This window comes from Eubalaena glacialis, chromosome 2 (genome assembly GCF_028564815.1).
Source record: "Eubalaena glacialis isolate mEubGla1 chromosome 2, mEubGla1.1.hap2.+ XY, whole genome shotgun sequence".
Lineage (NCBI taxonomy): Eukaryota > Metazoa > Chordata > Mammalia > Artiodactyla > Balaenidae > Eubalaena > Eubalaena glacialis.
In genome coordinates this window covers 180513239-180540470 of record NC_083717.1, presented here as the reverse complement: position 1 = coordinate 180540470, position 27232 = coordinate 180513239, and the positions used below count along the sequence as shown (strand labels likewise).

At 36.1% G+C, this 27232-nt stretch overlaps 1 protein-coding gene across 2 annotated transcripts in view; it reads left to right on the top strand.

Moving 5' to 3' along the window:
- The window catches only part of EML5 (EMAP like 5), a 163913-nt gene that overhangs the window by 37312 nt on the left and 99369 nt on the right, over nt 1–27232 (top strand). For both annotated transcript variants that reach the window (XM_061181152.1, XM_061181151.1), the window contains exons 3-8: nt 777–875; nt 2697–2765; nt 4210–4395; nt 6261–6396; nt 7743–7944; nt 26149–26286. In XM_061181152.1, the coding sequence (XP_061037135.1) occupies nt 777–875; nt 2697–2765; nt 4210–4395; nt 6261–6396; nt 7743–7944; nt 26149–26286 (830 nt within the window). The remainder of the gene's footprint in view (nt 1–776; nt 876–2696; nt 2766–4209; nt 4396–6260; nt 6397–7742; nt 7945–26148; nt 26287–27232) is intronic.

The following is a 27232-nucleotide window of genomic DNA, read 5'->3' as shown; positions in this document are numbered from 1 at the left end:
TTTATATTTGCCTGTGCCACATAGTTGAAAATGCTTGAAAACTCTGCAACCCTTAGGACCACTCTGAATGAAATTTTTCATTTGAAGGATTCATGATTCATGTGGATATAGGCCCTACAACCACGTGAAGGTTGTTTGTGGCTACATATTTTCAGGAGGGTTTTTCCCCCTTCATGCATCACTGCCCCTTTCTTTGAAAAGGGATGGTTTCTTGTTCTCCCTTACTCTGAGGAGTTACTGCTTTAGTCAAATGTCTGCAATTCAAATCCCTACCTTGGGCAGGCCCTAAACTTTATCTCCTATTCCTCTTCAGCCTGAAGAACAAAAATCAGGCTTACCAGGAGTTAGCTGATACCTTTAGAGTAAAGTGGGTATAGGAGCTCTCTTACTTCCAGGATTCCCATAGGAAATCACTTTGTTTTTGTTCTCATATTTCTTAATTCCTTGACAGCTCAACAGTGCATTTAAAAAGATGTTTTTTCATTTTATCTAGCATTTTTAGTTTTTGGCAGGAGAGATGTTTAGGGTGTTCTGTCAATCCTGTTAGAAATGGAAGTCTTCTTTTTCTCATATGAAGAACTACACATATATGCAAATATTAACAGGATGAAATACATCCAGCCTTTCTCTATGAGGCCTGTAAAATATAAGTGTGTAAGTTTTGATGTTTATAATACCCATGAGTAGAATTTGTTTGCCATTTATAATTTGGTTCCTTTTTTATTTGTTTACTTTTTTATTCCCCCTGCTCCCTGGTCTTCTTGGACATAATTCAGCGCTTGGTTTCAGTTGGACTTGATTCAAAGAATGCAGTTTGCGTTTGGGATTGGAAAAGGGGAAAAATGTTATCTATGGCTCCAGGTCACACAGATAGAGTAAGTATTCTCCTTTGGAGTTTCTAATGGGTACTGTGTGGGAAAAAGCCAGAGAAGAGTCAGGGGATTTTATGTTTCTGTGTTTTGTTATTGCCAATTGCTCATGTGTAATTAAAAATTTTAAAAGCAGTTATAAATACTCATAAAATTTTAGAATGCATATATGTATTGTAGTACTCAAAAACATGACTTGATATGTATAGTTTTAGCATAAAACCTTTAACCCAGTGTTTGCTTTGGCAAAAATGATGAGTTTTAAGTTATTCAAATCTAAATTTAAAAATTGAATGGTTCATGCCTAGGCTCTATTTATTATTCAGTTTGATTTATCACTGATTTATTACATATGCATCATAGTTAAGGTGAATACTGTTGCACGTATGAATTTGAAATTATGTTAGAGACCTAACATTTTTCACTTTGGAAACTTGTTAAAAATACATTCCTTATTCCAAGTTGTATGAAATTAATATAACGAATACTTTGTCTTAAACTCTTTAAAATGTCTGATTTTTTGGTGTATCTGCTGTATTCTGCTATCTGGTAGTCTTTACCATGTTTCTTTGACACCTGTCTGCATAATCACCTAACCTGAACCAGCACAGGAGATATAGTCGTTGATTCTATTTGGGGAAAATCTATGAATCTGTAAGAGTTGTATAAAAATTTTTAATATATTTGCATTTTGGAAAATAAACTTGGTTTTCAGCAGATTCTCAGAGGGGCCTGTTATACGCAAACACAATTTAGATAATTATTAAAGTGTTAGGTACATTTTATTAGACAGTTGTGTATTCTGACTTACTTAGATCAAAGCATTTCACACATTAGTACTTTGGACTTAGTAAGTAGACTGATTACTATGAAAAATGGTACTGTCATTGGAATTTTTGAAAAGTATTTTTGTGGTTAGTATTTTAAAGGTGCATCAGTATGTTTTTCATTTAATCTGTATTATGGTGAGTTGTGAAACATTAATTTATAAGATGTATTCTTTCTTCATTATCACTAAAGACTATCACTTGGTAAATTTTTAGAGGTAGTAGGCATATTAGGTGATTTTGCAGGCAGATGTCAAAGAAACATGGTAAAGACTACCAGATAGCAGAATTGTTTTTTATCTGTTATGAGATTATTTTTCAAATATTAATTTTTCTTTCATTTATTATTAAAGTATATATTTCTAATGCATATTTTATTTCAGCTGGGTTTTTTCTTGTTTGATTTTGTAACAAAAATTGTTCGTGTATTTATAATTTATGGAATCTTAGAAAAAAATGAAGCCTGGGGATCTCCAAAATGTAAGTTAGTTTTGTTTGACCCATAAACAATTTAAAAAACCTGAAGACTAGAAACAGAGTTTTTACTGTGAAATAAATGTTTGGATCTTTTATGTAAGTAGTTCTGTGTGATAGAAAGCTACAAAAATGTTCTCTATTTCTGGCTGTATAAGTGTTGTGTATGTTCTATTCATTATCTTTCCTCTTTAGAAATTATGCACTTACCTGCCTCATTCCCTGCTTCTGTTGAATCATTCTTGTTATTTATAGACCAAATTTTTTTTAAAAATTAGAAAGAGGTGTTAATTTTCAGTCCACTAGTTGCTTCATATGGTTCATGGAAACTAAGAAATAGTTTTTATTCCTTATCATTTACATACTTTATTTCTCATAGGATCTTGAAGTGTAGGATTCTGATTATTATTTATTGAGGAATATTGTTTTATGATATGTAGGGTTTGGGTCTATTTGGGCTTTTGGACAGGATTCTTAAATGATTCTGAAAATAAGTATTTTAATCATGAATCTGATTTGTTTACAGATATTTGATATTTCTTGGGATTTGTACCAGCCAAATAAACTGGTCAGCTGTGGTGTAAAACATATCAAGGTACTAGAAGGGTCTTGCTTTATAATAGTCATGATTACTTGTTCTCTGCCACTAAGCACATATCATACTACAATTTAGGATATATATATGTATATACACACACACACATACACACACACATATTTGTGTGTGTATATATACATGCGTGGGTATATATATATATATATAGAGAGAGAGAGAGAGAGAGAGACAGAGTGAGAGAGAGACAGAGAGAGAGAGAGACAGAGAGGGAGGGAGAGAGAGACAGAAAGAGGTAGATGAAAAAAAGATTAGTATGTTGCTCTCTGATATTTTCGAAGCTGAGCAATTCCTTTACTTGTAAAGCTTAAAAATAAGAGAGATACACATTTGGAATGATTTGTTCGTTTTTGGAAGAAGATAGGGAAGTCAAACATAAATCTTCATGATGAGGGTTTTTGTTCTTTTATGTGGATTCAGGTAAATTTAATGTTTGCAGAAAGAAAGAAATGAATATGGGGCAGGACAGGAGTATACACATTAAATAGTTCTGCATAAAGAAATTAGGCCCAGAGAATAAGTTCAACTTTATAATAAGTAAATTACCACTTAAAATAATATAATTTATTAATATTATGTACTTAAAAGATCTTACCTGATCTTCAAGATCTTATTCTAAGACCTAAAGATCTAAGTTTAAAATCTGAAGCCTCAAAGAACTAAAAATGATCACTTACCCATTCAAATAGCTAATGAATGCTTTAATCAATGTATGATTTTTAAATTTAAAAATCTCTGTGATTTCTGTGCATAAGTATAGCTGGTTCTCTTCCTTTCAGTAAGTCCCAATTTCAGTCTATTTTTTTCTTCTAAATCAGTGATTCTCAACTTTGGCTGCATATTAAAATCATCTGGGGGGAAATTAATGACACAGTATACCTGAACCCCCACTGAAATAAATTGAGACAGACTCTCTGGAGAGTGAAGCCCAGGTATCCAAATGATTTTTATGCTCAGCAGGAGTTAAGAACCATTGTTCTAGAATCCAGATCAGTGCTGTCCCATAGAGTAACCACTAGATAGATGTGGCTCTTGAGCATTTGAAATGTGACTGCCAGTGTGACTGAAGAAATGAATATTAGCTTCATTTTCATTGCTAACCCTTCCCAACTTTTTAATCTGTCTAAAAGATTATGTAGTTTTTTTTTTTTCAGAAACCTAAGGGAAACGTAGCATATTTTTAAAATAGTTTAGTTCAACCCCCCCTTATTCTTACAGTAAGGATTGAAACAGTGATTTATCTGCTGTAACATAGCTAATGACAACACTAGGATGAGGATGTGAACATTGAACGCTATTGTATCATAAGGGAGTTTCTTAGGTAATTTCTAGTCTGCTGCTCTAATATAGCATCAAAGTATTGGAAATGTTTTTGGTTATATTATGAGCATTCTTTGGTAATTCAATTATACTATGTACTTTTTAGTTCTGGAGTTTATGTGGAAATGCTCTGACCCCAAAACGAGGGGTCTTTGGTAAGACTGGTGACCTTCAGACGATATTGTGCCTGGCCTGTGCAAGGGATGAATTAACATATTCTGGTGCACTCAATGGCGATATATATGTTTGGAAAGGAATTAATCTTATACGAACAATACAAGGAGCTCATACTGTAAGTATATTTAAATATTTTAAACACTTTTAGGTATTAATTACTTACCTTCTTGTCTTAGAACAAAAGGTTCCATAATATAGCAGACTTTCTGTTCAATTCAGTAACTTGAAAACTACTATTACAATTGAATTAATTTGTCTATTTGTTTTCAAGATTTCAATGAAGAAACATTATGCAATTAAATTAGTATAATTATTATTTTGTTCAAACCATTGCTTTAGTATGGTGTCTTTTTCATTGTTGAAAAAAAGCTTGTTAAGTTTAACCTAAAAGTATCCTAGATTAACCACATTAGAATAAAACTAGTGCTTTTTTAGCCAATTTACCAGTGGGAAATTTGGGGATAGCTCTAGGATAAAATTAACTTTTTAATTTTAATATCATTGATTCATTAAGTGAGTGGCAAAGGAATTTAATTTTTGTCCTTCATGAGATTTTCATATAAATAAGTTATCAGGAAAAAAAAAAAAAGCTGTTGTTAAAGGCTTTTAGTGTTTTTAGGGACTTCCCTGGCTGTCCCGGGTTCGATCCCTGGTCGGGGAACTAAGATCCCGCATACCATGTGGTATGGCCAAAAATAGTTTAAAAAACAAACAAACAAAAATCTTTTAGTGTTTTTTGATTTGGGCTTTTTTAGCAGTTGAGTCCCTCACATAGTGAGGGGAGCTAGAAAGCACAGAGCTGCCGTATTGGTAGCAGGACAATCTCAAGTAGAAAAGCGATTACATATATTAATATGAATCACTATTAAATATATATTACATATTAAGTATATTAAAGAACCACTTAAAGCAGGACTTGCTTTAAGCAAAATGCCTAAAGACCGGAAATAGCAGACTCTAACAAAGGTTGTGGCAATTCACATTTTCACCATCAATATATAAAGATACCAGTTTCTTCCTCATACTCATCAGCACAGGTTGTGTCCACTATTGTAAATTTTTGCTTGTCTTCTGGGTGAAAAATAATAACTATTTGTTTTAGTTTTCTTTCCTATTTGTGAAATTTCATGTATTTATTGACTAGAGTTGACCCTTGAACAACATGGGTTTGAACTACAAGGGTCCACTTGTATGCAAATTATTTTCAATAGCAAATACTGTAGTACTACACAATTTGTCATTGGTTGAATCCTTGGATACCGCAGAACTTGCAGATATGGAGAACTTTGGATGTGGAGGTCCAATTCTAAGTTTTACTAGAATTTTCGACTACACAAAGGTCGGCACCCCTAACACCTGCATTGTTCAAGGGTCAACTGTACTTGAATTTCCTTTTCTATTAATTGGCTTTTCTTATCCTGTACTCTTTTTTTGTTACTGTTGTTGTTGGATTTTCTTTCCTTTATTCGTTTGTATATTAGGGATATTAACCTTTAGACAGTCATACACATTGCAAATATTTCTCCAGTCTGTTTTTTTTTTAACTTATGATATCTTTTCTCATATGAAAAATTGAAAATTTTTCCTTTATGCCTTGGTGGGTAACCTGCCATTCTTAAAAAGTTCTCTCACAGCCCAAAGTTACGTAAGCGTTCTGACTCTTCTAATATATTTGTTTCATTTTTTACATTTAGAATTTGATCTTTATGTTTTTGTTTTTGTGTAATTCATTTCTATATATGATATAAGGTTTAACTGAATTTTCTTTTATGTTATGCCCATATCATTAAATACCACCTTGGTCACATACTGAGTTCCTATGTATGCATAGATTTGTTTCTAGATTATCATTTGTGTTTTCTGATGTATTTGATTATTCCTATGCCATATCAAAAAAATTTTAAGTGGATTTCTACCATCCTATATAGTGTATTTTCTTAAAAAGTATATATTGTTAAATTATTTTATTCCCTCTTCTAGGCAGGAATTTTTAGCATGAATGCTTGTGAAGAAGGCTTTGCTACTGGTGGCAGAGATGGCTGTATTCGTCTTTGGGATTTAACTTTTAAACCAATAACTGTGATTGATCTCAGGGAGACAGACCAGGGGTACAAAGGTAATAACAGAACAAATATCTCATTACTAGCCAAATTCTAAATGTACCAAGGGTTGTCGGTTTCTTTCACTAAACTTAAAAGTATGTTTTGTAAAATAAATGAGACTTATATTTGCTCCTTCATACTGTATACATTTTAATTAAAATCCTTCTGCTGAAGAGGGGAAATTTTGCCTGAAGACCATCTAGGTTTACTGTTACGACAGAGATTCTTTTCATGTCTAATGCCTGTTTTAATGGGACCCACAGAGAGATTTGATAGGTACTTACTTTGGTAACCTTAAATTTTGAAAATATTTTACTATTAGAACGCTAAATATAACTGTTTAGCAAATAAACTGTTGAAAATAGTGTGTTGAGAGCTAGGGGAACTTTTGTTTAGGATTATTTAAATTCATGTATATGTGTTTTTCCTTCATCCAGATTTGTCAGCAATCAGGAGATAATTTTTCCTTTGGGGGGGTTTTTAAAAATTGATGTAATAAAACAGAATCTTTCACTATAAAATTAAACGTATTATCCACTAGTGTGGTACTATAAGAGTAGGATTGGAAGTTACACAAGTCTATGTTTAGGCCATATTTCAGTCACTTATTAGATGTGTGACCTTGAGCTGCATACCTCATCTGTAAAATGAGAATAAGAGTAACTATTTCATAGAATTAAATGAGCTAATATATGTAAAATATTTAGAAGAGTGTCTGGCACATAACGATCATCCAGTAAGTGTTAACTGTTATACTGTTTTCATTAGTTTTGCTGAGCATTATTGTACTTTAAAGTTTACAAAATAATTTGACACTTTTTCTTATTTGATTCTTACATTGTAAGTTACACAGCAGCTTAATGTTGACCATACTATATAGATGAGAAAACTGAGGAAAACACTAGCTTTCCTGAGGTTACAAAAGGGGTTGTATATAAAAAAAGTAGAAGTCTCTCTTCTTAATGATTTTATGAGCACATTGAATAAATGAAATATAAACATGAGAAAAGTCAGATTATTATAAGAGAAAAATAATACAGTTCTTGAATTCTGAATGATTTCTCTGTGGATGGTGCACACTACTGTTATAAGCCTTTGGCTGAGGAAGTGATCAGACTATGACTGATGTTGTCCAATAAGGAAGAAGAGTGTATGCCCTGAAGGATGGGTAGAAATTAGGTATATAAAAATAGAAATAGTCCACATAGAAAACAGTACAGATAAATGAAGAAAATGTGTGGATCCAAGACTTTCAGATTCCTTTTATCTTATATCTAAGGTATAAAAAATAACAGTGGTTTAGGCAGATTGGCATTCTGTTATTACAGTACTGATCTTAAATACAATTCAATTTGACTAGGTTTGTCTGTAAGGAGTGTTTGTTGGCGAGGTGACCACATTCTAGTTGGAACACAGGACAGCGAAATTTTTGAAATTGTGGTGCATGAAAGAAACAAACCTTTCCTAATTATGCAAGGGCATTGTGAAGGTGAACTTTGGGCACTTGCCGTCCATCCTACTAAACCTTTGGCCGTGACTGGGAGTGATGATCGTTCAGTCAGGTAAGCAATTCATAAAGTAATTGCATAGGCTGGAATTTGAATTTGTCCTTAGAGAAGCATAAGAAAAACTTAAAAAAAAAAACTCTTAGTTTTAAATTTTATCTGCTTATGGTATAACAAATGAACATAATAGGTGCTTAACATTAATAGAATTAACAACTATTTATAAGATTTGGGTTTTTCTCTTAAAAACCTAAGTTGGAGTTTGTTCCATATCACAATGTACAGAATTACCTTTTTAACAGCTATATAATATTGCACTGTGTATTGTAATTTATTCAATTAATCTATCATTGATGGGAGTTTAGGTTCTTCCAGTTTTGTGCTTCTAAATACACTGCTTGCAGCGAATGTCTTTATACCTTTGCCATTTCGTACATGTGTAAATATGAATATTTCTATGGTAAATTCTTAGCAGTGTTCAAAAGACACATGCATTTAAAATTTTGATAGATAATGCCTTACACAGAGGCAATAACAATTTACATACCTTACAGCAATGTGTGACAGTGCCTGTTTTCCCACACCCTTGCCAGCACTAATTATTATCCCAAAAGGTGAAAAATGATATCTTGTTATGTTTTGAAAACATGCTTTTCTCTCATACTGAGGGGTCTTGAGTATGTTTTCATACGTTTGGAGGACATTTGTATTTTCTTTTCTTTGACCTGTCTGTTCAACCTCTTTGCGTATTTTCCATTAGTACACTGGTCTTTTTCTAATTATTTTAATATAGGATCTAATACCTGTCTACATATGAAAGCAGCAATTAGCCTTTTGTCTATGACAGTGGTTTTTAAAGTGTGATTCCTGGACCAGCAGCATCAGCATTACAGGGGAACTTGTAAGAAATGCAGATTATCGTGCATTATATAGGACCTTGTATCAGAAATCCACCAATTTGGGGTTTTCCGGGTAGCTGTGATGTACACTAAAGTTTGGGAACTACTGGTCAGTGATGTGAGTTGAGATATTTTTTCCACTTCGATGTCTTTGTTACTTGCTTTTTTACTATGTTTAGGTTTTTTGCTATGAAGAAGTTTTTGTTATTTTGTTTTATGCAGCTGAATTTATCAGCATTTTCTTTTATGACGTCTGAGTTTTCTAGCATAGAGAAATCCTCCCTAAAGTTAAAAAGTTTTCCAGTATATTCTTCTAGTACATTAGTGGGTTTTTTTTTTATGTTTAACTCCTAATCTGTGTAAAGTTTACTTTAGTATAAGAAGTGAGGTGGGGATGCAACCTAATTCTTTCCAGATAACTACTGATATTTTAAATGGTATGTTAGTCAATCATGCCATTTACTATCTCTGTGTTACTTAGTTTTATGTAGGTGGGAGATGCTATAGCTCTGGGTTCACGTAGAAACTCGCTGTGGGGCTACACTTCACCCACATGGTTTGCTAGGAACTATTGTTTAGTTTCTTGCATTTTAGGAGGACTGCTGTCATTAGCTGCTGCATAACTATGAAACAAGGACAACTGGTCCTTTAAAAAGTAATTGTGTTACCTGTAAACTGGGTTCACCTCTTGGTGGGTGTCGAACCAAAAGACACAGTCAAGCCAAAGACTGGGAGAAGGATATATATTACTTGAAGCAAGTAAGGAGAACACCAGGGATCTTTCCCAAACCAGTGTCTCCCCAATAGCAAAATTGAGGAAGTTTTAAGCTAAGGGCATATATTCATGAAGGGGCTTGGGCAGAAGAGAATTCAGCATAGAATTAGGGCAAAAGTCAACAGTCCAAGCTTTAGTTGATTGAAATCACAAGGGTCAGAAAAGGTCAAAATCATCATCCATTAGGTTCCAGTTGATCTGGTAGTTGAGCACTTCTGGCTAATCTTTACCACTGAAACAGAACTGGGAGATTTTACAATTGATTTATTATCTTTGCTATTGATAACAGTCATTTGATTCTGCATCCTTTTGTTTCCTTAAGGCCATTAATTACTGAGACCTGTACTAGGACAAGCGGTGTGGCCAGGCTTAGATCACAAAATGACCTAGGCCAAAAAATGACTTCTGTCAAGAAAGCCATGCCTGGTTCTCTTTCTCTGGAGGCTCCCTACTCTATCTGCTTACAATTGCTCAGACTTCTGTTTCTATTACTGGTGGGCAAGTTATTCAGAAAGAACTCTTCCATTGAAAACAACTAAAAATGCTGGTTAAAATGTAAGTCACCTTTAAACTGTTCTTTGAACAGTTTAAAGGGACTATCAGACACATTGCGAAAAAAAATGGGAATTTAGGAGCAGTTGTGGGCCAAAGCCACTTTTGCACTGAGGGCATTTTTCTTTCACTGATTAAACTTGGGCTCTTTATGGCTTTCTATTGGGGCATAGGGGCAGAAGTCAAGACCAGGGCTTGCCCAAGGGGAGTAGTCCAAAACACCATGCTAGAACTATAGATTAAGCTATGAAAAAATATCCCCTGCAAATTTATGTGGGGATGGAGATCTTGCTTCTTGTTTCAAGTTTTGATAGCACAGGAAGTATATAAAGCAGCTTGATGTTATTATTCAAACAACATTAATAGTTCCAATAACTTTACCACAGTGTTGTTTACAAAACAAAATTCAGCTGAGTAAATTTGAAGACCTAAATGGCTTTATTAAATGATTCATGAATTGGGCAGCATCCCATCTAGAAGGTAGAAAAGTGCTCTGAGGAGCTGTACAAAATGAGAGGTTTTTAAAGGCAGAAAAGGAGTGGGACAAGAAAGTCAAAAACAAAAGAAAGGATTATTTCAGGCAAGGTCACCTTCCTTTGAGGGAAGGGTAGAGGAGGTGGTCCATCAATCTGTAATGCAGATTACCTCATTACTGTGGATCGGAAATTCCAGAATGATTGGTTTAAAATTCCACTCCTGGGAGAAGCTGAAACTGCATTTAGGTTAGTTATTAAGTTTTGGTTTGTTGATGTGAGGCTTAGCACAAGTGACTCCATTTTGGGCCTGTTGTTTCTTTTCTTTTCTCCCTCCCTCCCTCCCTCCCTCCCTTCCTCCCTTCCTTCCTTCCAACAGTTTCAAATTAGTTCTGCTTTTGCCTTATAATTTTAGGTTCAATTTATTAAGAAACAGTATCAAATCTGCAGCAAAAGCTAATTTCTAAAGCTATTCAGTGTTTAATAATGGTAGTTGAGGGAGTTCCCTGGCAATCCAGTGGTTAAGACTCTGTGCTCCTGATGCAGGGGGCACAGGTTTGATCCCTGGTCAGGGAACTAAGATCCTGCATGCCACGCAGCACAGCCAAAATAATAATAATAATAATGGTAGTTGAGGGCAATTTTGATTTGGAAAGATTTCAGTCTTGGCTCAGATCAAAATGTCATAATAAAACTTTACCATTGCTAAGCCATTAACCTGCTGTGTAGTAGGGCAAGTCAGGATTTTTAGCTACTGTTCCTGATAAAAACTCAGAACCAGTAATGGTTAAATCCACTGGAGAAAATGAAGTTCACCATTAACACTATTGGCTCTAAAACACATGATTCAAGTGTGTGTGGGTGTGTGGGTGTGTGTGCGCAAAATACTTGCAAAAGAATAATACAGTGAATACTCATAGGCTTTAAACAACTTACATTTTCAAGTAAATTTGTATATTTGTGTAAGCCATTTTTCCCCATACATATTTTTATACCCCAGTGTGATTCTACTTTACATTGTATTGGATTACTGTTTTCTCACTAATGTCTTTGAAAATACTCTAGCCTGTAGTTGTTTCATGCAAACTATTTGTAGAAGCTAATTCTTTATCACTTCAAACTTGCCATTGACTCCTCAAATAAACAACTGAGTAGTATTAGTAACATCTGTTGACTTATCAAGACTCAAGGAAAACCACTCAAAAGTATTTGCCTTGTTTTTAATTAACTGTTGATGTTGTTCCCAACACACTCAACTCTTTAAGCAACTGTTCTTGCCAAAAGGCTAATTGTCTTAAACAAATTTATTTTTTCTGGACACATTTCTTCAGCTACTGCAATCTAAAATTATTTAGTTAATCCATTACCAATAGATAGCTTTCTTTGCTTGTCTAACAAACGAGCCACTCGAAAACTTACTTTTGTAAGTAAAACCTCATTCTGCTGTAATTTTAAATTTCTGATTTTTCTGACCATTGCTTTCCTGTGAGTTGAAAATATTGTGATGAGTGCTTAGTCTGGTAACGTTAATGTATCTTTGTATTCTGTCATTGCATAATAAACATAATGCATTACCATCTAATTCAATAGCGGTGTAATCCACACTCTACTGTGCCTTAAAAACGCAACATTCGAAGTTCACTTTTCTCTTGTTTTGACATGATGGGTATCTGCTGGAAATAAAAAATAATAAAATGCCATGATGTGACAATACACATAGGACTCGAGATTCTATCAGGTTATAATTGTGTCACTGCAATTTGTAGTGCACCAAAGTAGTGCAAGGTGATCTGTGTCACATACCATCTACTATCTGTTTTGCAGGCACTCAAGTCCACCTCTGTAGTATGAAAGCAGCCATAGACAATATGAAAACAAACCGGTGTGGCTGTGTTCCCATAAAAATTGATCTGTGGACACTGAAATTTGAATTTCATATAATTTTCTCATGTCTCAAAATGTTATTCTTTGAAAAATTTTTTCAACCGTTTAAAAACGTAAAAGCAAGGAGGGGGATCAAGATGGCAGAGTAGGAAGACATGGAGCTCACCTCCCCCCACAAACACGTCAAAAATACATCTACATGTAGAGTAATTCTCATGGAAAACTAACTGGAAACTGACAGAAGAACTGCTATACAACCAAAGCTGCAAGAAATATTTTCATATAACTGGGTAGGATGGAAAAAAAAGATATCAGGTCAGGACCTGCACCCCTGGGAAGGATCTGAAAGGAGAAGGTCTGCATGGAAGGACCCTTGCCCTGGAGAGCAAGCAGGTTGAGCTACAATCTGGGCATCCCAGTCCTAGGATCCTACGCAGAGGAGACAAGCTCCCTTACCTTCTGGGAGAACCACTGGGACAGACAGAAGGGCTAGAGCAGCCTAGACGCTACTTTCAAGGAGCGTGCACATGCTGACTTGCCAATAGTCAGGGTGGAGAGAGCCCTGCACTGGTGGCTGCCACCTCACCATACTCCCCAGTCTGAATGGGGGAAACACCCTGGCCCTGCTCACTCCATACCACAGCCTGACATGAGATCTGGGCCAACCAGGCCCTGGGAAAAGACGCAGAGACAGACCGTGGGCCTGGGGTGGCGGTGACCCTTGTCAGCACACACAGGAGCATGCAGCAGTTGGTCTCCCAGTGAGAGTGCCCTGTTCCTACTCACTGCACACTGCAGATTAGCGTTAGATCTGGGGCAGTCAAGTCCCGGGAGAAGACTGCCAGAGAGACAGCCCAGATCTCTGGCAGCAGTGCAGCCTCAATTCCTGCAGCCACAGTACCCTCACCCCCAGCCCCAGCCTACTCCACACTACAGCCTTGTGCTAGATCTGGGACAAACACAACAGAGGAAGGGATGCAACCTCGGCCTGCTTCTAAGTGGAGCCGCAGATGCCTACACAGGTGGCATGTAGGTCCTCTGTGAGTGCACAGGCCTCATTTGCTTCAGCACTCACTTCCTTTGGGGCAGGGCACACACTCAAGGGCAACAGAGCCTGGTCAAGCCCGACCCTCAGGGCTTCTACTCCAACAACTGAGGAGCAGACCCTGTCCCTGACAGGGTGGCAATAGCCATGGAGCAGAGAGGGAGTCCTGCCTTACACCCTGAACAGGCTTTAGATCCTCCAACACCAACTGCCACCCCCCTCCCCCCAACCCCCAACCCCTCCCGATCAAGAGGATAATGGCCAGCATACCCTGAGGAAAGATGTGGCTGGCATTCACATCAAAACCAGCCCTTGCACCAAAGGCATTGGACACACATAGTCTGCATAGGGACATTCCCACATAAAAACATCCCTGTAAGACTGTAGTCAATAACAGTCTCTCCTAAATTCATAGAGACAGAGAAAGTTAAGTAAAATGAAAAGGCAGAGGAACTACTCCCAATTGAAAGAACAAGAGCAATTCCCTGAAAGAACAAATAATGAAAGAGAGCTCACCCGTCTACCAGACCCCAAGTTCAAAAAGGTGATAATAAAAATGCTAACTGAATTAAGAAGGGTTATTGATAGGAAAGCAGATCACTGTAACAAGGAACTAGAAACCGTAAAGATGAACCAGTCAAAAACAGACAATTCAAAAAAAAAAAATTGCTGAGGTAAAAACCAATCTAGAAGCAACAAATAGCCAACTAAATGACACAGAAGAATGAATAAGTGATCTGAAAGATAGAATAATGGACATCACTCAATCAGAACAGCAGACAGAAAGACAAATGAAAAAAAAAAGCAATATATGAGACCTATGGGATAATATAAAATGTGCCAACCTATGCATAATAGGAGTTCCAGAAGGAGAAACGGGAGAGAAGGGGATCGAAAATGTATTTGAAGAAATTATAGCTGAAAACTTCCCAAACCTAAAGAAGGAAACAGATATACAGGTACAGGAAGCACAGAGGGTCCCAAACAAGATGAACCCAAACAGACCCACATCTAGACATATCATAATTAAAATGGTAAAAGTTAAAGAGAGGGTTCTAAATACAGCAAGAGAAAAACAAAGAGTCCGTTACAAGGGAACTTCCATAAAGGTAACAGCTGATTTCTCTGCAGAAACTTTGCAGGCCAGAATGGAATGACATGATATATTCAAAGTCCTGAAAGGGAAAAACCTGCAACCTAGGATACTCTACCCAGCAAGATTATCATTTAGAATAGAAGGAGGGATAAAGAATTTCTCAGACAAGCAAAAATTAGAAGATTTCAGCAATACTACACCTACCCTGAAAGAAATATTGAAGGATCTTCTTTAAATAGAAAAGAAGCAAGAATCTATAGGAAAGGGAAAAATCACAATAGGAAAGGCAATATATAGTAAGGATTCAAGGTCACTTAAATGAGCCAGATGTAGATGAAAAAACAGTAAAAGAAAATTGTATAAGTGATTATGATTACAATAAACAGTAAAAGAATAAGCATGAAGATATAAAATGGAACATCAAAATTACAAAATGTGGGGGAGGGGAATATAAAATGTAGATCTTGTAGAATGTGTTTGAACTTGAATGACTGTCAGTTTAAAGCAAGTTGATATAGTTATGAGTCAACATACTAGAACTCTGTGGTAACCACAAATCAAAAACACATAATAGGGGGACTTCCCTGGCAGTCCAGTGGTTAAGACTTCACCTTCCAATGCAGGGGGCCCGGGTTCGATCCCTGGTCAGGGAACTAGATCCCACATGCATGCCACAACTAAGAGTTCACATGCCACAACTAAGGAGGCTGCATGCCACAACTAAGGAGCTGTCGAGCCACAACTAAGGAGCCCATGTGCCACAACAAAGGAGCCGGCAAGCCGCAACTAAGGAGCCCACCTGCTGCAACTAAGTAGCCCACGTGCTGCAACTAAGGACCAGGCAAGCTGCAACTAAGGAGCCTGCCTGCTGCAACTAAGACCCTGTGCAACCAAATAAATAAATAAATAAAAAGAAAGAAAGATAAAGAAGGGCATTGTATAGTGATAAAGGAATCAATACAAGAGGAGAATATTATACTCGTTAACATACATGCTCCCAATATAGGAGCACCTACATATATAAAACAAATACAGACATAAAGGGAGAAATTGACAACACAATAATAGTAGGAGACTTTAACACTCCACTGACATGAATGGACAGATCATCCAGACAGAAAATTAATAAGGCAACAGAGGTCCTAAATGACATAGTAGATTAGTTGGACTTAATTAATACCTACAGGACACTACATCCAAAAAAACAGAGTACACTTTCTTTCTAGTTGTGCATGGAATGTTCTCTAGGATGGACCACATATTAGGTCAGAAAACAAGCCTCAGTAAATTTAAGAGAATAGAAATTATTTCAAGCATCTTTTCTGACCACAACAGTATGAAACTAGAAATCAACCACAGAATGAAAAACAGGAAAAGAACAACCACTTGGAGACTAAACAACATGCTACTAAATAACCAATGCATCAATGATGAAATCAAAGAAGAAATCATAAAATACCTAGAGACAAACAAAAATGAAAACACAACTTTACAAAATTTATGGATGCAGCAAAAACAGTTCTAGGAGGGAAGTTCATAGTGATACAGGCCTTATTCAAGAAACAAGAAAAATCTCAAACAACCTAACCTACCAACTAAAAGAATTGGAAAAAGAACAAACAAAACCCAAAGTCAGCAGAAGGAAGGAAATAATAAAGATCAGAGAGGAAATAAATAGAGATCAAAAAAACAATAGATCAATAAACCCAAGAGCTGATATTTTGAAAAGTTGAACAAAATTGACAAACCTCTAGGCAGACTCACCAAGAAGAAAAGAGGATCCAACTAAACAAAATAAGAAATGAAAGAGGAGAAATAACAACTGATACCACAGAAATACTAAAAAATCATAAGAGCATACTATGAACAGTTACATGCCAACAAATTGGACAACCTAGAAGAAATGGACAAGTTTCTAGAAGCATAACTGCTATAACTGAATCAAGAAGAAACACATAATTTGAACATACCAATCACTAGAAGTGAGATAGAATCTGTAGTAAAAACAAAAACAAAAAAACAACCTCCCTGCAAACCAAAGTCTAGGACCAGACGGCTTCACTGGGGAATTCTACCAAACATACAAAGAATTTATACCTGTCCTCAAACTATTCCAAAAAATTGAAGAGGAGGGAACGTTCCCAAATTAATTCTGTGGGGCAACCATCACCCAGATACCAAAACCAGACAGAGACACTACAGAAAAAAAATTACCAGTCAGTAATCTTTGATGAATACAGATGCAAAAATCCTCAACAAAATATTAGCAAACCGAATCCAGCAATACATTAAGAGGATCATACACCATGATCAAATTGGATTCATTCCAGGGTCACAAGGATAGTTCAGCATACTCAAATTAATCATTGTGATGCACTATGTTAACAAAAGAAAGGACAGAAACCACACGATCAACTCAATAGATGCAGAAAAAGCATTTAAAAAAATTCAGTATCCATTCATGATAAAAAACTCTCACCAAAGTGGGTATAGAGGGAACACATCTCAACATAATAAAAGCTGCTTATGACAAGCCTACAGCCAACATAATACTCAACAGTGAAAAGCTAAATGCTTTCCCACTAAATTCAAAAACAAGACAAGGATGCCCAATCTTACCACTTCTATTCAACATAGTATTGGAAGTCCTAGCCACAGAAATCAGACAAGAAAAAGAAATAAGAGGTATCCAGATTATAAAGGAAGAGATAAAACTGTAACTATTTGCAAATGACATGATACTCTACATAGAGAACCCTGAAGTCTTCACACAAAAACTATTAGAACTAATAAATGAATTTATCATGGTAGCAGGATATAAGATTAATATACAGAAATCTGTTCCATTTCTTTATACTAATAATGAAATATCAGAAAGAAAATTTTTTTTTAAATTCCATTTAAAATCACATCAAAGAAAAAATAACTAGGAATAAACTTAACGGAGGAGGTGAAAGACCTATGCACTGGAAACTACAAAATACTGAAAAAGGAAATTGAAGATGATTCAAAGAAATGGAAAAATATACCACGCTCCTGGATTGGAAAAATTAATATTGTTAAAAATGTCCATACTACCCAAAGCAATCTACAGATTAAATGCAATCCCTATCAAAATACCTATGACATTTTTCACAGAACTAGAACAAATAATCCTAAAATGTATATGGAACCACAAAATACCCAGAATTGCCAAAGAAATCCTGAGAAAAAAAGAACAAAGCTGGAGGTATAATCTTTTCAGACTTCAGACTATACTACAAAGCTGCAGTACAGTACTATACTACAAAACAGCATGTGACTGACACAAAAACAGACATATAGATCAATGGAATCGAATAGAGAACCCAGGAATAAACTCATGCACCTGCAGTCAATTAATCTATGACAAAGGAGGCAAGAATATACAATGGAGGAAAGATAATCTCTTCAACAGGTTATGTTAGGAAAGCTGGACAGCCACATGTAAATTAATAAAATTAGAACATTCCCTGACAACATATACAAAAATAAATTCAAAATGGTTTAACGACCTAAGTGTAAGACACGATACCATAAAACTCCTAGAAGAGAACATAGGCATAACATTCTCTGACATAAATCAGAGAATTTTATCTGTTTTCTACTGAGCCCGTGTGCCACAACTACTGAAGCCTGAGCACCTAGAGCCTGTGCTCCGCAACAAGAGAAGCCACCGTGATGAGAAGGCCTTGCACCACAACGAAGAGCAGCCCCCACTCGCTGCAACTAGAGAAAGCCCGCACACAGCAACAAAGACCCAATGCAGCCAAAAATAAATAAATTTATTTATTTAAAAAAAAAGAAGAAAGAAAAAAGCTTGCGGTCACCAAAGCGGGTGGGGGACAAATTAGGAGTATGGTATTAACACAAACCACTCTACATAAAATAATAAGAATTTACTGTATAGCACAGGGAATTATATTCAATATCTTATAATAACCTATAATGGGATATAATCTGCAAAAAAATAATAACTGAATCACTATGCTGTATACCTGAAACTAACACAATATTGTAAATCAACTATACTTCAATTAAAAAAACGCAAAACCCATTCTTAGCTTGTAGACTATACAAAGACAGGCAATGGACCCAGTGTGGCCCACAGTCTGTGGGCATAGAAAGTCATCTGGAAATATCATGTTTAATGTTGAAACACTGAAAGTTTTTCTTTAAAATGAGGAAGAAGAAAATGGTGCCCACTTTCACCATTATATTTTTCATTATTATATTCTTCACCATTATATTCAGCTACAGACTAGAAGTGTTTGTCAGCGCAGTGAGCCCAAATATATATATATATATGTATGTGTATATATATATGTATATGTATATGTGTGTGTATATATATATGTATATGTATATGTGTGTGTATATATGTATATATTTTCAATAGATGTATATATAGAGAGAGATTTTTGAATAGAAAGGAAGAAACAACTGTCATTTGCAGGTATTATAATTGTATATGTAGAGAATTAAAAGGAAAATACAGAGAAATTATTGGAATTAAAAAGAGAATTTAGCAAATTTCCTGGATATAGAAACAATATACAAAATCATAGAAAACAGCAAAAACAAACAGAATTTTTTAAAATAAGATACTGCTATAAAACATTTAAAAATATACTTAGTTTTGCTGATCTTTTCCTAACCTTTTAGAGTAGATGCTGGTTCATTAAGTTGTAGCCTTTATTTTGATAATATCTGGATTTAAATTTCTCCCTAAGTGCTATCTCAGCTATATCCCACAAGTTTTGATATGAAATACTTCTGTTATAATTTACTTCTAAAATGTTACTAGTTTTCATTAGAATTTTGGTCTTTGTCCTTTAGGTTATTTGGAAGTGTAATACTTAACTTTCAAACAATGGGCATTTTTTACTTCTTGTTACAGTTTTCCAACATTAGGGTCTGGAAAAGACTGAATTTGCATAACCTGAAGTGTTATTCTTAAATTAAAAGACTAAATATGGTGTATACCATACACCACTGTACTGTATATGTATCTCCCCTTTAATCAGGGTAGAAATCATCCACCTAAGATGAATGATTGGAAAAAATTAATGTTATTACATCGTCTTAAAAATAAAAGATTCTGATATTCTGCCCACCGCTCCCACAGTAGGAGCTGGTTCCAAGGACTCGCCTTTAGAGAGTAATGTGTTGTTGAGACCACCTGGACCGGAGACTCTGCTTCATTATCTTCAAGGCAAGAAGAGGCAGCATGACAGTGGCCCTGTTGGTAGAGGACTTGATTTGGCACCTGAGTCTCCTTCTTACTACCTGTGTACCTGGGGCAAGTTTTCTGGTCGCTGTCAACTTCAGTTTCCTCATCTGGCTAATTGGGAGTACAGGGCCCTGGCTCATCCTCCCACAGCCCCCAGTGAGGAAGGCAGAAGAACATTCCTAGAGCTGGGGAGAGAGCAACATTCTCCAGAGCCAGGCAGCTCAGAAACAGTCAAACTTTTCTCTAGGCCAAAAGGTCAGAATCAGAAAAGTCTGAATGAAAAATTCTGGAGCAGAAATTCTGAGGTGGAGCCCAGCAACCTGTGTTTTCACAAGCCCTCCAAGTGGTTCTGATGCCCTAAAAATTGAGAGTCACTGATCCACTCCATTCTGTTGCTTTGCTCCATATTCAGCTGAGTCTAAAATAGCCGTATGGCTGACAAGGTCTTGGTGCTCTGACTGGCTGTCAGACCTGAGCCTTGGAGGTGGAAGAGCTGAGTTCAGGACATTGGACCACCAGAGACCTCCCGGCCCCATGTAATATCATTTGGCAAGAGCTCTCCCAGAGATCTCTGTCTCAACAATAAGACCCAGCTCCACCCAACGACCAGCAACCTGCAGTGCTGGACACCCCATGCCAAACTACTAGCAAAACAGGAACACAACCCCACCCATTAGCAGAGAGGCTGCCTAAAACCATAAGTTCACAGACACCCCAGAAGACACTACCAGACACAGCCCTGCCCACCAGAAAGACAAGATCCAGCCTCATCCACCAGAACACAGGCACCAGTCCACTTCACCAGGTAGCCTACACAAGCCACTGAACCATCCTTACCCAGTGGGGGCAGACACCAAAAACAACGGGAACTACGAACCTGCAGCCTGCGAAAAGGAGACCCCAAACACAGTCAGTTAAGCAAAATGAGAAGACAGAGAAATATACAGCAGATGAAGGAGCAAGGTAAAAACCCACCTAACCAAACAACTGAAGAGGAAATAGGCAGTCTACCTGAAAAAGAAATCAGAGTAATGATAGTAAAGATGATCCAAAATCTTGGAAATAGAATGGAGAAAATACAAGAAACATTTAACAAGGACCTAGAAGAACTAAAGAGCAAACAAACAATGATGAACAACACAATAAATGAAATTAAAAATTCTCTAGAAGGAATTAATAGCAGAATAACTGAGGCAGAAGAATGGGTAAGTGACCTGGAAGATAAAATAGTGGAAATAACTACTGCAGAGCAGAATAAAGAAAAAAGAATGAAAAGAAATGAGGACAGTCTCAGAGACCTCTGGGACAACATTAAATGCACCAACATTTGAATTATAGGGGTCCCAGAAGAAGAAGAGAAAAAGAAAGGGACTGAGAAAATATTTAAAGAGATTATAGTTGAAAACTTCCCTAATATGGGAAAGGAAATAGTCAATCAAGTCCAAGAGGTGCAGTGAGTCCCATACAGGATAAATCCAAGGAGAAACATGCCAAGAAACAAATTAATCAAACTATCAAAAACTAAATACAAAGAAAAATTAAAAGCAGCAAGGGTAAAGCAATAATTAACATACAAGGGAATCCCCATAAGGTTAACAGCTGATCTTTCAGCAGAAACTCTGCAAGCCAGAAGAGAGTGGCAGGATATATTTAAAGTGACGAAAGGGAAAAACCTACAACCAAGATTACTCTACCCAGCAAGGATCTCATTCAGGTTTGACGGAGAAGTTAAAACCTTTACAAAAAACAAAAAACAAAAAAAAAAACCTTTACAGACAAGCAAAACCTAAGAGAATTCAGCACCACAAAACCAGCTCTACAACAAATGCTAAAGGAACTTCTCTAGGCAGGAAACACAAGAGAAGTAAAAGACTTACAATAACAAACTCAGAACAATTAAGAAAATGGTAACAGGAACATACATATCAATAATTACCTTAAATGTAAATGAATTAAATGCTCCAACCAAAAGACATAGACTGGCTGAATGGATACAAAAACAAGACCCGTATATATGCTATCTACAAGAGACCCACTTCAGACCTAGGGACACATACAGACTGAAAGTGAGGGGATGGAAAATGATATTCCATGCAAATGGAAATCAAAAAGCTGTAGTAGCAATTCTCATATCAGACAAAATAGACTTTAAAATAAAGACGATCACAAGAGACAAAGAAGGACACTACATAATGACAAAGGGATCAATCCAAGAAGATATAACAATTGTAAATATTTATGCACCCAACATAGGAGCACCTCAATACATAAGGCAAATGCTAACAGCCATAAAAGGGGAAATCGACAATAACACAATAATAGTAGGGGACTTTAACACCCCACTTTCACCAATGGACAGATCATCCAAAATGAAAATAAATAAGGAAACACAAGCTTTAAATGATACATTAACCAAGATGGATTTAATTGATATTTATAGGACATTCCATCCAAAAACAGCAGATTACACTTTCCTCTCAAGTGCTCATGGAACATTCTCCAGGATAGATCATATCTTGGGTCACAAGTCCAGCCTTGGTAAATTCAAGAAAATTGAAATCGTATCAAGTATCTTTTCCAACCACAATGCTATGAGACCACATATCAATTACAGGAAAAAAATCTGTAAAAAATACAAACACATGGAGGCTAAACAATACACTACTGAATAACCAAGAGATCACTGAAGAAATCAGAGGAAATCAAAAAATACCTAGAAACAAATGACAACGAAAACACGACAACCCAAAACCTGTGGAATGCACCAAAAGCAGTTCTAAGAGGGAAGTTTATAGCAATATAATCCTACCTCAAGGAACAAGAAAAATCTCAAACAACCTAACCTTACACCTAAAGCAATTAGAGAAAGAAGACAAAAAAACCCCAAAGTTAGCAGAAAGAAAGAAATCATAAAGATCAGATCAGAAATAAATGAGAAAGAAATGAAGGAAATGACAGCAAAGATCAATAAAACTAAAAGCTGGTTCTTTGAGGAGGTAAACAAAATCGGTAAACCATTAGCCAGACTCATCAAGAAAAAAAGGGAGAAGACTCAAATCAGCAGAATTAGAAACGAAAAAGGAGAAGTAACAACTGACACTGCAGAAATAAAAAGGATCATGAGAGATTACTACAAGCAACTATAGGCCAATAAAATGGGCAACCTGGAAGAAATGGACAAATTCTTAGAAAAGCACAATCTTCTGAAGCTGAACCAGGAAGAAATAGAAAATATAAACAGACCAATCACAAGCACTGAAATTGAAACTGTGATTAAAAATCTTACAACAAACCAAAGCCCAGGACAAGATGGCTTCACAGGAGAATTCTATCAAACATTTAGAGAAGAGCTAACACCTATCCTTCTCAAACTCTTCCAAAATATAGCAGAGGGAGGAACACTCCCCAACTCATTTTATGAGGCCACCATCACCCTGATACCAAAACCACACAAAGATGGCACAAAAAAAGAAAACTACAGGCCCGTATCGCTGATGAACATAAATGCAAAAATCCTCAACAAAATACTAGCAAACAGAATCCAGCAGCACATTAAAAGGATCATACACCATGATCAAGTGGGGTTTATCCCAGGAATGCAAGGATTCTTCAGTATAAGCAAATCAAACAATGTGATACACCATATTCACAAATTGAAGGAGGAAAACCATATGATCATCTCAGTAGGTGCAGAAAAAGCTTTTGACAAAATTCAACACCCATTTATGATAAAAACTCTCCAGAAAGTACGCATAGAGGGAACTTACCTGAACATAATAAAGGCCATATATGACAGACCCACAGCCAACATCGTTCTCAAGGGTGAAAAACTGAAACCATTTCCACTAAGATCTGGAATAAGACAAGGTTGCCCACTCTCACCACTAATATTCAACATAGTTTCGGAAGTTTTAGCCTAGCAATCAGAGACAAAAAAGAAATAAAAGGAATCCAAATCGGAAAAGAAGAAGTAAAGCTGTCACTGTTTGCAGATGACATGATACTGTACATAGAGAATCCTAAAGATACTACCAGAAAACTACTAGAGCTAATCAATGAATTTGGTAAAGTAGCAGGATACAAAATTAATGCACAGAAATTTCTTGCATTCCTATACACTAATGATGAAAAATCTGGAAGAGAAATTAAGGAAACACTCCCTTTTACCCTTGCAACAAAAAGAATAAAATACCTAGGAATAAACCTACCTAAGGAGACAAAAGACCTGTATGCCGAAAACTATAAGGTACTGATGAAAGAAATTAAAGGTGATACAAACAGGTGGAGATATACCATGTTCTTGGATTGGAAGAATCAGTATTGTGAAAATGACTGTACTACCCAAATCAATCTACAGATTCAATGCAATCTCTATCAAACTACCAATGGCATTTTTCACAGAATAAGAACAAAAATTTCAGTTTCTGTGGAAACACAGAAGACCCCGAATAGCCAAAGCAATCTTGAGATAGAAAAACAGAGCAGGAGGAATCAGGCTCCCTGACTTCAGACTAACTACAAAGCTACAGTAATCAAGACAGTATGGTACTGGCACAAAAACAGAAACATAGATCAATGGAACAGGATAGAAAGCCCAGAGATAAAGCCATGCACATATGGTCACCTTATCTTTGATTAAGGAGGCAAGTATACACAATGGCAAATGACAGCCTCTTCAATAAGTGGTGCTGGGACAACTGGACAGCTACATGTAAAAGAATGAAATTAGAACACTCCCTAGCACCATACACAACAATAAACCCAAAATGGATTAAAGACCTAAATGTAAGGCCAAGCACTATAAAACTCTTAGAGGAAAACATAGGCAGAACACTCTATGACATAAATCACAGCAAGATCCTTTTTGACTGACTTCCTGGAGAAATGGAAGTAAAAATGAACATAAACAAATGGGACCTAATGAAACTTAAAAGCTTTTGCACAGCAAAAGTAACCATAAACAAGATGAAAACACCACCCTCAGAATGGGATAAAATATTTGCAAACGAAGCAACTTACAAAGCGTTAATCTCCAAAATATACAAGCAGCTCATGTAGCTCATTCTCAAAAAAACAACCCAATCCAAAAATGGGCAGAAGACCTAAATAGACATTTCTCCAAAGAAGATAAACAGATTGCCAACAAACACATGAAAGGATGCTCCACGTCAGTCATCATTAGAGAAATGCAAATCAAAACTACAATGAGGTATCACCTCACATCGGTCAGAATGGCCATCATCAAAAAATCTACAAACAATAAATGCTGGAGAGGGTGTGGAGAAAAGGGAACCCTCTTGCACTGTTGGTGGGAATGTAAATTGATACAGCCACTATGGAGAACAGTATGGAGGTTCCTCAAAAAACTAAAAATAGAACTACCATACGACCCAGCAATCCCACTACTGGGCATATACCCTGAGAAAACCATAATTCAAAAAGAGTCATGTACCACAATGTTCATTGCAGCTCTATTTACAATAGCCAGGACATGGAAGCAACCTAAGTGTCCATCAACAGATGAATGGATAAAGAAGATGTGGCACATATATACAATGGAAGATTACTCAGCCATAAAAAGAAACGAAATTGAGTTATTTGTAGTGAGGTGGATGGACCTAGAGTCTGTCATACAGAGTGAAGTAAGTCAGAAAGAGAAAAACAAATACCGTATGCTAACACATATATATGGAATCTAAAAAAAGAAAATGGTTCTGAAGAACCTAGGGGCAGGACAGGAATAAAGCTGCAGACATAGAAAATGGACTTGAGGACACGGGGAGAGGGAAGGGTAAACTGGGACGAAGTGAGAGAGTGGCATGGACATATATACACTACCAAATGTAAAATAGATAGCTAGTGGGAAGCAGCCGCATAGCACAGGGAGATCAGCTCAGTGCTTTGTGACCACCTAGAGGGGTGGGATAGGGAGGGTGGGTGGGAGATGCAAGAGGGAGGGGATATGGGGATATATGTATACGTGTAGCTGATTCACTTTGTTATTCAGCAGAAACTAACACAACAATGTAAAGCAATTATGCTCCAATAAAGATGTTAAAATAAATAAAAAATAAAAGATTCTATTAACCCTTGTCATTTTAAGCATTAAGAATACTTCTGTTTCGTAGATAAGAATTCCCGGCCACAAGCATACTGTTAAAAATCTAGGTTTATCTTGCCTCCTTAAAATGAAATTATTATTTTAACCAACAGTTTTTTCATAGAGTCTATCATTTTTTAAGTGTATGTTTGTTAACTGTTCTTTTATTTTAATTAAATGTTACAGGATATGGAGCCTAGTTGATCATGCACTAATAGCAAGGTGTAATATGGAAGAACCAATTCGTTGTGCAGCTGTAAATGTAGATGGGATCCATCTTGCCCTTGGAATGAAGGATGGCTCATTCACTGTACTTAGAGTAAGGTATGTATTAGGGTAGAAGTAGAAAGAGAGAGTAAATTTCTGTTAAGTGAGATAGAGTGCATAGTACTTATTTTTACCCATTTCCTTTCACCCCCTCCCTTCTTATTAATATATATATTTTCAGATATTAGTTTCATTAAGTATAAAAAATATGTTTATAAAAATGGCTTTGTCAGAAAATTAAGTTAACTCAAAAACCTTGGTTTGGGGGATTAAGAATGCTTAGTAGAATAATGACTAAAATTTTGAGTTAAATTTGGGTCTTGATTTCCATTTCTTGGTAGTATTGATTTTCAGTAATGATCTTCTGACATGGAAGAGAGAGAAGGAGACCTTGAAACTGTTAAAAATGAGTGAATGGTTTTGTTGTTATTTGCAGATTTATGCTTTGAAGAAAATGCCTGAATCTTTTCCTTTGTTTGGGTAATTAGAAAAGTTTAAAGAATTTGTTAAAGCAGTTAACATCTTTTGTTGGATTATGGATATGTTGGATTATTGCATTCAGTTGAATTCTATACAGCCATTTAAAAATTTGCTGTAGATCCACACGTGTTCACGAGGACAAGTGTCTATGAAATTTTTCACATCTAGTTTAATGAATCGTAGGACCATCCACCCAGTTGCCCAATCCAGAAACCATTGATTCATTTCTCTCCTTTGCCTCTCATGTCTAGTTAATCACTAAATTCTGGAGAACCTAATTCCTAAATAGCTCTCAAATTAATCTACTTCCTTCCACTCTCACCATTGTACTCTTGTATAAACTTTTGCCATGTCTTACCTGGATTGGTGGAATAGCATCTCAGCTGGTCTCCTTACCTCCTATTTTGCTTCCTCAAGTCCTTTTTACACTCTACAGTTATAGTGATGCCTTTTAAAACACATTTGTTTGCATCCCTCCTCTTTCTAAAGTATGATAAAAGCATCGCACTGTCCTTAGGATGAA